The following is an 11,748-nucleotide window of genomic DNA, read 5'->3' on the forward strand; positions in this document are numbered from 1 at the left end:
AGCTCACTTCACAAGATTTTACTCACAGCCTGAGTAACAGTATACCAACAGCAAGTGTGCACAACAGCCTATATCTCCCACCATACCACACCTTCAGGCACACACAGGCCCTCCCCACCCTCCCCACCCAACCTCAGCCCTGACTAGATCTTCCTGCTATTTCTGACAGTTCTTTTTTAATGGCTCTGAATCCACGTCAGTTCAGGGTTGTGCAGCACAGAGACACACTGTTAGTGTACATCTCCAGTGCAGAATAGGTTGGACATGATACAATAAGCAAGAGAGGAAGCCAGCTGCAGCCGTCGCCAGGCACTGCTGGAAACCTTCACTTAGCTACAAAAGCCCAAACACCTGTTCTGTACTGCTCTAATATCTGCCGCCACCCACACTCTCCTACCACAGCCACCAAATCTGCATACCTCAACCTTTTCCTTTAGCGAGCTCCATCAGCTTCATCTCCAAATGCAACTGTTTGCACAGAAAGAGAAAAATAAAAATAAGATTTAATCAACATTAAATTAACAAATAAAAAAACAAAACACTGGAAGGAAAACATAATAGCAGATTAGGGGTATAAAATAAATAAATTAAGATTTAATTAGTAAGAGAGGAAAAAAACACAACAAAAAACAAACAAACAAACCAAAAAAGGTAAATAGGTGAAAAGACAAAAGTAAGATCACATAACATGATTTTTACTTAATAAAAAAAAAACAAATAATAAAAAATCATAATGAGATCACTGATAATAATAATAATAACAACAACCAAAATAATAATTATATAATAAAAATAACAAAAAAAATATTATTAGTATAATAATATTAATTCTGATAATAATAATCATAATGATGATAATAATACAATACTAACAACAACAGCAATAACAATATTATATATATATAATAAAAATAATATAATATATATAATAATTGTTATTATTATACAGTAACAAAATTTCTATGAGCATTTATATATTAATTCCAGTCATAATTAAAATTAAAATATATAATTATAACCGGTATCTTAGCAACTGATGACATTTGTTAATCTTCATAAAAAATGAAGACCTAGAAAAATGGGTCCTCAAAAGGTAACAGGTGAGAACGAGCAGCTTTTTTTAGGCTAATAAACCAAAAGGAATCGTTTGGTTGAAAGAATGATTCGAAAGAGTCGATTCAGTAAACTGCCACAGCATACTTCAAACGAAACACACACACACACACACACACACACACACACACACACACACACACACGGTTACTTTAACAGACCTGTGCCTTTTTACCCGGCAGCCTTTCTGTCATCAGCTGTCAATCATTTGCAGCGCAGGTTTGACTGCAGTAGGCTTTTTTGATGGCTTGCACGAAGCTGACATGACAGACGAGCAGCTCTTGCTATCTGTGCTACAAGTGAAGGCGAACTATGAGCTTAATAATTCCCCCTCGTGACTTTTTGGAAATAGTGTCAGATCTAGTGATCGCGTGAACGTGTTTGGCAGACCGTGCACCAGGTCTCTTCTGCACTGGCCTGTGCAAAACCCATGCAATCACATGCCTGCAGCACTCAGCGATGTTTAATGTTCAAATGCATTACGTCATCGTGAAGTTTGCGAACGCATTACGTCATTTTTAAAGTAGGCTGCCCACCCTCTCCCTCCCTGCATGCGGTTCACAACTCAAACTGGGCGCACGCTGAACAGAGTGCGTGGTAATGCATATCTGACCATTACCCCTGACCAGACACCAACATCTGCTGCCTGCTCTTCTATGAAGGCTTGTTCTGAAACATGCTGATGTATGATATGATGGTTCTGAGGATTTTAGACGTTAAGAGGTTTTGCTGCGGCAACTGAGTTTGCAATGCTACGCACAATCCCACCACTAGGTGTCACTATTGGCCAGATCAATTTTAAAACGTATGGAACTACCTTCAGAGGGGCACATGTAACCCCAAGCGAGTCCCACCTCATTGCCTGTGACCAAAGGTCAGGTGTTTACATACACATTAAAACCACGTGCCACCTTTTATATAATCTAGATTTATTATTATTATTATTATTATTATTAATTCAATAATTGCTCTTTGGGTGTAACTGGGGCCTTGAGATCTCAATTTCGGTCCACCCCATGTACCACATGTGATTATCCTTGAATCCTAATATTGTGTGGCGCCCCGCCACCACCCCCCATGCTGCCAACACAGCTCTGAACCATTGAGGCCTCTGCAGGTGTCCTTAAAGGATCCACATTAGCTGTAGGTGCATCCATAACCTTGTCGCTGGTTTACCATCACAGTTGTCCTTCCGTGGAGCACTTTTGGTGGAAACACCCCACAAGACCCGCTCTGACCCAGTTGTCCAGCACCTACTGTATAAATCACATTGCCATGATACACATAAGCCCTTTAACCATGTCCAAAGCTCTCCTTAAAAGAAGGCCAGAATTCCCAGTCCTCCTCCTCAGCCCTTTATTAAAGTTAATCAGGTGAGCTGATGGCGGAACTGGCCCTCACAGAGAAGATCAGCCCCCGAACCTGTGCTCTTCTAACTAACCAACAGCACCTTCTGAGACTCCCGCACTGGTCTTGATAATAGATCAGTGCTGTTGCACGCGTCTCATGCACATCACTGCAGCACGTGTTTCGGCCGTTCTGACTCAACCAGCATATCATTCAGATCAGTTTTGAAACTATTGTGATAGCTGTGATCAGATTGTGCTCCTCCGCGCTCTGCACCCGTTTCTCTGCTTTCATGTCAGGCCAAGCTTTGATGCTGTTTGTGCTCCAGGCCTGCACCTGTGCTCGTTTGCTGTGGGCGAACGAGTGACTTGATTCAAGGATCGTAAACCCTTAATGTAATGACTAACTGCTAATTCCTACAGTCACCAGGCAGGACTCAGCATGCATGTGTGACAGGAGTGGCACAGTGGCACAGTGGACCAATCCACATGGTCCAAACTGACCTACATAGATCAACATCGGATTACTTTGATGTACATTAACATTGCATATCAATATTGCCATCAATACATTACCATTTCTAATGTACACGTTCAGCCAGAATATTAAAACCACTGACAAGTGAAGTGAAGGGCATTGATTATCTGGTTCCAGTGGCACTTGGTCAAGGAGGGGGATCTACATATTAAGCAGCTGTCTGTTCTTGAAGCAAATAATGGTCCAGTATAAGATTCTGACCCAAATTGTGATGGCTAGTCAGCTGGGTCAGGATATCTCCAAAACATCAGGTCAGGCAGGTCTTGTGGGATGTTCCTGTTATGGAGTGATCAGTACCTACCATCAGCGCTCCAAGGAACAACAACTAGTGACCCGGCAACAGGGTCATGATGCCCATGGAAGCCCCACCTCACAACTTACAGTACTTAAAGGATCTGCTGCTCCCGGGACATGCTGCCTGCCATCAGCAGCCGGATCCTGGGAGAGCACAATTGGCCTTGTTCTCTCCGGGTGGCTAGATGGCTCGCTCTCTTCAGTGGGAAGCTGGCCGGCACAGGTGTCAGCTAGCCGATGCATCATGGAGAGCTGGGTACTTTCCTCCAATGCTTGCCCGGTGATGTTGCATTGGCAACAGTTGGAAAAGAGGCGGTGGCTGGGAGAATTACATGTGGTGGTGGCGGGGTGGGGGGGGGGGGGTGCTAACGAGTGGGTTGCTTAATTGGCTAAAATAAAAGAATTGGGTAAATGTCTTGGTGCCAGATACCACGGAACACCTTCAGAGGTCTTGTTGAGCTGTTCTGGACCTACACAATAATAGGCATGGTCTTAATGTTATGGCAGATAGGTGTATGTTCACTCATAGAGACGTAGTGTAGAAAGTGAGAGAGTTGCACTGGTTGAAAGTGAGCTTCAACCACTTCTGCTACTGTTTTGATTGTTCGCTTAGCCTGGGGTGGCAGAGCTTGACATAGGCCCTAAGTGTGTGTGTGTGTGTTTTCATATGTGGGGGCTGATGAACGCGTGTTTCCCACACTTCAGTCTCATGCCTGTGGTTGGTTCAGTGCAGGGGCTTTGGTTTGCTGTGTGTGCCTACTTCTGAGAAGCGTACGTGGTCACTGCGTGTGTTGGAGCGTGTGTGTGTGTTCGCGTCTGCATTTACGGGTAAACAGGGGAAAAACTGAGCCGAAATGAGGTTTGCAACCAGGGCAGCTCTTTTCTAACCCTCTGATTCTTAACTATTCCTCCACCATTGGCTCATCATGGAGAATCGTAGGGGTAGACATGCTTGGCATTCAGTGTGGTTAAGCTGAAAGGAAGGCCTGTGATCTGACTTGGCCTGCCTGAACTCATCCTTGTATCTCCATTTTTGCCGTTTTTCACTTTTTTTTTGACATAATTTGGAACAATATTTTCGTGAGGAATGGACCAATAGAAATGTTCCAAAAGTTCTTGAAAAAATTTTTTTTTATATAAAATCCATTAATATCCATTAAATTCGTTTTTTTCTTTTCCTTCTGAGCTAAACTTGCCATTATGGAGCTACACAGTATTTGCTGCACATCGGCGATTCATGGCAGACTGAGCTAAAATATCATCAACACAATGAAATCATGGCTACAATAACACTCGTCTGGCAAACAGTTCTCAAATGCATTAAAACATAAGGTTGCTCCAAATGGTTATTTGAGCAGTGCCATAGAAGAACCCCTTTAGGTTCCATAAAGAACTGTGTACATAATAGAGATCTGAGTCTGAAGAACCTTTCTATCAACTGAAGGTTTATTAGATATTTAAAAGGTTCTTCACACACTTCCTCAGTATTATACACTTGGGTCTTTATTAAAGCAAAAAGGCTTTACTTCCCTTTTTGGGTTCTTTAGGTCTAAAATAAAACACGGAAGCTCCAAAGTGTGAGATGTGAGCTACAGAACAACCAGGAACAGTCTAGGAACCAAATTACAAAAATCATTGATGTGAAAACATCAATCAAAAAGCTAGATTACCTTATTTACAAATAATCTGCAAATATCTTCAGAAAAACACAAATCAAGTCAAATATTTAAAAATCTTAATGTAAAGATAGTTTCAAAAATAAATAAATAAACTAGCTACATTTCAGGAGTTACTATATAATACCTATTATCTTCACGTTTGATGTTTACACTTTGTTTTTTAACATAATGTAAATCTAGCAGTAGTCTTTTTTTATTGTGTCAATTTCTAGATGAATGGACCAATAGAAATGTTCCAAACTGACCTGGATTTTTGGACTTTTCCAAAAAAAGTTTTAAGTTAAAGTTGTAAAGTTTTTTCATTCTGCTGAAAAGATTTTTTTTTGGGAATGATTATATTTATTTTTAAATAATTTATATAGTGAACATATACATAGTATAGATAGTATAGTATAGTATGTTTACTATGTATACTATAGTGAACATATACATAATATAATGTACATCTATACATTTCTGTAAGTTGTTTTTAACAGTAACTGTTGGAAAATACTGTATTTAAAATATAATTAAATTATTATTAAAAAATAATGAACAATAATAATGTAATAAGTATTATTAAAATTTAATATTTCTACTGTCACTTTCTACAGTAACATTTCCTACACAGAAAATGTTACATATTATTTTGTCCTTATATTTTCATTTAGTACCTTTATGCACAAAGGACCAATTTCAAACACTGCGATCAGAATCTTTAAAAACATTTTTGTTAAAAATTCCAACCAATTTCTTCTGTAAAATGAAACTGCCCACTACTATGCAAATTTCTCTTTGTGTCAGAACATTTACCACCGATTAGTCACCGCTCCACACACCACAGCATCACACACCATCAATCAACCATAACATTTAAAATGTTTAATTTGTTATATTTATTTATATGTTTTATCATATTTATTTATGCTATTTTATTTACCTTTATATATAATATTATTACCTTTATACAGATTCTCTAAACTGAGAAAGATCGATGTGTTGATGGCTAAATCTTTGGTGTTTCACCTGCGGGTCACAGACTCTTTTCTAGCTGAAGCCTCTGCAGTTTGACTCTGGTATGTAGGGCAATGCCATTACCAGATGTACAGACGAGGGGCCCGTGCTTCAGCCTCGCAAAAATGCTCACAGATATAGAAGCACACATGTAATTTCCAGCCTTGCTGTCATTTTGCTGTTTATTAAATGTAAATATTATCAGAGTGGTAGATGTTCATCATGGATTTTGAAAGTTTACTTCTTTACTTTTGCACTGCAGCTACGAGGCTTATGTAGCTAAAAATAATAGAAGCTTATACCCACCAGTTAGCATTGTGCAAACTGCATTCCCACAGCATCACACCCTCAAAATAGGCCTTCTTATATGGTTGTAACACTGTGTGACATACTGTTCTACAAATCCATATCAAAAGCCATATCAAAAAAAAAAAAAAAAAAAAAAAAAAAAAAAAAAAATATATATATATATATATATATATATATATATATATATAAGTTAATACACATATACAAAAATCCATATATTTGTATATGAACAGTGCAGAAGTGTGTTCTCTCTCTCTACATATATGTATCTCCCTCTCTCTCTCTCTCTCTCTATATATATATATATATGTATATATATGTATTTCTCTCTCTCTCTCTCTAATGCAGGGGGGTTGTGTGTATACAAAATAATATTTAAATTTATATAAGAGAGTGTATAAGTTAATATCCATAATACAAAAATCCATATATTTGTATAATAACAGTGCAGAAGTGTGTTCTCTCTGTCTCTACACATATATATGTATGTATCTCTCTCTTTCTCTCTCTCTCTCTCTATATATATATATATATATGTATATATATATATATATATATGTGTGTGTGTGTGTGTGTGTACCCTTACATATAGAAAGAACACACTTCTGCAAACTTACTGTTTTTGAACATATTTGGACCAGGGGTAATTACAGGTCAAAATGTGTGTATGTGTGTGTGTGTGTGTGTGTACGTGTGTGTACAGTAATATAATGCACTATCATAGTACTGACATCCTGAAAGAAACGGACAGTTCTGGTTACAAAAGAATGTTTATTATTCTGATCATAATGAACATTATTTTAAAGTGTTAAGCGTAATGCATAGAAGCACATAATTTAAGGTTCAGTTTAATGTGACGTTACAAAAATAGACAACAGAAAACATTCAACACATTTCAGAACTGTGTACTGTATGTAATGCGTATTTGTGGAAAGAGATGCACTGTAATGGCAAAAGAAACTGTACACAGTGCCACGAACATCGAGATCTGATGTCCTTTCAGCAAACAAAGCCAGAAATGTGACGGTTGGCAGCGCTAAGAGGAGTATTTACAGTGCAACACTCTGTGCATGTTGCATCACTGGTCCACAACACCGCTGCCGTCGTCTGCCGTGCCTTCGTCACAGTGACGGCGAAGCCAGACCCACGGCCTGAATCACATGATAGAGACACAGGCAGACTGAAAGACTGCAGTCTTGAATGGTAGGCATTTGCTATGTCCATAGAAATGTTCTTGTCTCATAGGCTCTTTCAGCATCTGCAGCTTCTGAACTTTGTGACGTGTCGGTCCCAAGTGCTTGCAACATGAGCTTCCCTTCATAAACTCCCAAGATACTACTCCATCGGTTCTCTGCTGACACGGTGGCTGCTGTGCACAACTTCACCTGCTCATTCAGTTCTCTACATTTTTGATGCTCAGTCTGGATTTTCGAACCAGCGATACCCAGATTGACAAAGACTGTTCTCATATTAGCAGTCTTTTCTTGTCTGTCATCTTGTCTGTGGTTGCAAAGGTGTTACCTGAAAGGTGTCTTTTGTGGTGACACCGAAATCTGCCCATACCTGATTCAGAATTCAAGCACCTTCTCTGACCCACAGTTCTCTCACCACATGGTCACATGCTTCAGTCAGATTCGGTCCTGCTCAGATTTTGCTTGGTGTGGGAAAGCTACAGCTTCCCGTGCTGTGTGTCTGTCTGGCACCGTATGACTGCTGTCAATTAGAGTGCAGACTTAATAACTGATTACTCAGTGAACTCACACCGGAGTGATGGCTTTGCCTGTGCTTGTGCACCTGGGTGTCTCATTCTGAGAATGCTCGAACATTAAGATCACTCCCAGAGGCCTTGTTCACAAGCCTACGGCGTTCTTTGATTCCTCTGACAATTTTTTTTAACGCTGCATGATCAACACCTGGCCAGAGATCAAGTGATCATAACTGGACGGGAAGCTTGCCTGCTCGCTTCTCAGAGTTCTTAAACTTTTTGATCACTCTTAAAGGGCACCCCCCCCCCACAAGTTCTGAGGTGGTCCCTGGTGCATTAACAGCCTGATGCCGCTGGTGAGAGGCTCATAACTTGACAGATTGTAGCCTGGCAAGTTTTGGGTAGGTTCTGACCGGGGAGGACGTACCGTTCCCTGAGGAGATGGTCGTCTCCAGGCCTCGGTGAATAGCCACTTCGGTCTTGGTGAGGCTACACTCCAGGAAGGGCACCCCGATCTTCTTCACCTGTCCATCTTCGTTGATAAGGCAGCGGCGGCAGAGCAGTTTGATGATGGCCTTGCGCATGTCCTTGCTGGTCAGCGTGTAGATAATGGGGTTGATCAGGGAATTGATCATGGCGACTCCCAGGAAATAATCCACCTTGAAGAGGATTTTGCAAGTATTGGCCGGGCACACGAAGTCCAGCAGCAGGAGCACAAAGAGTGGCAGCCAGCAGGCGATGAAGACACCTAGGACGATTGTCACGGTCTTCAGCAGGGCCATGTACTTCTGGGAGCGACGAGCTAGCCCCTTGCGCTGCAGGCTGCCCAGCTTCTTGGTGTTAGCCTTGACCGTGTGGAAGATGCGTCCGTACAGCACTACAATGGACAGCAGTATGGCGGTGAACACGGACACACAGCAGAGTACGTAGTACTTGGAGTAGAGCGGTAAAACGGTGGAGCAAAGCTCTAGCTTGCCTATGCAGTTCCAACCCATGATGGGCAGGACACCTAGCAAGATGGACAGTGCCCAGCTGGCGCTGATCAGTGCAAACATGCGGTTGCGCTTGGTGCCGTGGTAGGGTTTCATGTTCACCATGGTGACATGGCGCTCGATCGCGATGGCCAAGAGGCTGATCACCGAGGCGGCCAGCGTGATGAAGACCCCACCTTCCCTCAGAAACCACAGCAGAGGGGTCAGCTTGAGGGTGCAGGGCCCTGACATTATGATATTGACCATGTAGGTGAACCCAGCAAGCAGGTCCGATAGAGTCAGGTTGCCCAGTAAGTAGTACATGGGCAGGTGGAATTTCTTGTTCCTCCAGATGGCCACTAGGACGATGGCGTTTTCCAGCACGATGAGCATACAAATCAGGAGGAAGGTGATGGCCTCTGGTTTGAGCCCATCCTTGTACCTGTCCTGCTTTAGCTTCCCTGTGTAATTGTAGTGCAGTTGGATGACATCAGTAAGTTGGTACTTACTGTAAAAGTCCAGGAGGGAGGTGGTGGCGGAGCCAGCCAAGGGCACTGCCGTTGAAGAGGCTGCTGCGTCCGCAGAGTGAGACCCTGCCATGACACTGCGGTGGGGCGGCTAACTTTTGCTCAGCTGGCAGGCTGGGATTTTTCGGTGCTATCTAATAGTCCGCTGGCTGGGCATGATCCACAAGTCGGTCAAGGACAAGACAGACAGCAGGCCTAAATGTTGCAGTTTCAGATTCTTGGTTGAAGTGTCCAGGCGGCCGAGAACATGAGTGAGTTCCACTGGTGTAGAGAGAAATTTCACCACTAGAGAGAGCCAGTGAGCAGCACAGCCTCGAGGTTCCAGTTGGAAATCTGTAACTCTGAGATGCCAAAACACAGAAAAACTGGAATCAGTATGGAGGAAGCAATACAACAGCAGGGCAGTAGAGATCCTAAATCTAAACTGGCTCATCTTAACCCTTTAAAATCCCTGAATCCCTGATTCCTTATTAAAACCTACAGCTTTTTGAGCAGCAGATACATGGAATACAGTCCAGCTGTTCTAGGGTTTTCCTTAATTATACAAGTGTGTAATAAACGCTTGAACCTGCAAACAGTTCCTGGTCACTTCATTTATTTTAACATTTTTTTTACTACTCTTTGACTATTTGCTTGATCTTGGCCGACTGCATCTGCCCGCTCAGCAATGCACAAAATCTTAACTTTCCTAATTCAATTACACAAATGAAAACATTGCATTTCCCTTCTGTCTTGACTCAAATTCCCTCATATCTAGACTATGCCTTGCCCTGTAAAATGCATTCTGCTGGGTTCAGGAATGTTTCCCTGCTCCGTTCCTCGCTTACACACATGGTACCATTTTCCAGTCTCTTGTTACAGTGTTACAAGTCCAGTATGTCAGAGGTTAGAGTCTGTGCAATGCAGAGCCAAATACATGCATTCAGCACTGTGGAGTGATTTCATGCAATCCTTGATTCCTATGGCAAGCTCTCTCTCTCTCTTTCTCTCTCACACACACACACATATAAAGCTGGGCTATAGCCTGCAAATGTGTGATATTGGCAATTCTAGACAAGGAACTGGGAATAAATAAACCTTGCAACACCGAACAGGACTCCAACTATGGAGTGCTGGATAAGGTTTGAACCTCCAAGAACTTCTTCTGTCGTCCGTCAGCTCTGTAATTCTGAAATTAATTCCTCAGCAGGTTGAAGAATGTTGACGTAAACCTAGAAGTAGCTTCTGAAGTAACGGCTTGAGCAAAAAAGTGTCTAAATGTCCTCAACAGAATTACAGAATTGGGTTCTGTTCATTCTTCCAGGACAGCGGACCAGGACAGAAGATGTGAAGATCAGCAATGTCTTCGGGATTTGAATTGGGCTTATTTATTTTTGGCTGAAGATTGTTTCAATATACTGTTTATTTCAGTGTAATAAAGCCAGTTTTATAGCTTGTTACCATATGAGATAATGCTTTTTGGTAGGACTGACAAATCACCTTTTTAGAGTGACCATCGGCCAGCATCTCTCAGGATAGGAACTAAAGTTTCCAAGAATCAAATTTTCTCGTTTTGGGATCTTTTTGGTTTGCAAAAGCATCAGGAAAGCTCTCAGAACAGTGCAGGTTGGCTTATTTAACGTGAAGTTAACGCAATCTGAGTAAATGGAAGCACTTACAAGCCATTCTCCATCTGGTAATGGACAAACATAATAGCTCTAGGTCGAAATGCTGCAGTGGAATGCCAAGCAAGACTTCCGTTCACACTAACCCTTGGATTAAGAGGAAAGTACAAATCTTAGAACTTACCACCACTGTGGAGGAGAACGTCCAGCAGCTGGTCCAGGAAAAAGAAAGATAGTGTGACTGAAGCAGATAGTTCAACGTCTGAGGAGCACAATGATACAGATGGGACAGGATACAAGCTAAAGAAGGAGTGGGCTGGTCTTTTTCTTTGACTTGCTCTCTCTCTCTCTCTCACTCTCACTCACTCTCTGGTTTCTCTTGTCTCCTCCCATTCTTCTGTGGTCTCTTGAATTCCAGAATCAATACATTGGAGCATAATTCAGAACATAATTCAGCTTGACCCATATGAAATGAAACCTAATTATGTAGTGTCGCTCTCACATGCGTGTTCTCCATGATGTAATGATGGTTAAATGAAATTGCAGCGTGCACGCATGGAAAAGAAAGGCTGAAGGCTTCCAGATGTTCTTCATTAGGTGCAGTAGGTTCCATTTCCATTTTTCTACACCATGTACTGATTGATGCACATTTTTCTCAGATAAACTTTC

At 41.7% G+C, this 11,748-nt stretch overlaps 1 protein-coding gene across 1 annotated transcript; it reads right to left on the reverse strand.

The window, feature by feature from the left end:
* Window positions 1–7,023: 7,023 nt before the first annotated feature.
* On the reverse strand, window positions 7,024–11,356 carry s1pr5b (sphingosine-1-phosphate receptor 5b). Its single transcript, XM_072682813.1, has 2 exons — window positions 11,264–11,356; window positions 7,024–9,816 (listed from the first exon to the last, which is right to left on the reverse strand). Exon 2 carries the CDS (start codon window positions 9,546–9,548, stop codon window positions 8,343–8,345), a length of 1,206 nt encoding a protein of 401 aa, XP_072538914.1. The 5' UTR covers window positions 9,549–9,816; window positions 11,264–11,356; the 3' UTR covers window positions 7,024–8,342.
* Between the last annotated feature and the right edge of the window lie 392 nt (window positions 11,357–11,748).

Source organism: Salminus brasiliensis, chromosome 7 (genome assembly GCF_030463535.1).
Source record: "Salminus brasiliensis chromosome 7, fSalBra1.hap2, whole genome shotgun sequence".
NCBI lineage: Eukaryota > Metazoa > Chordata > Actinopteri > Characiformes > Bryconidae > Salminus > Salminus brasiliensis.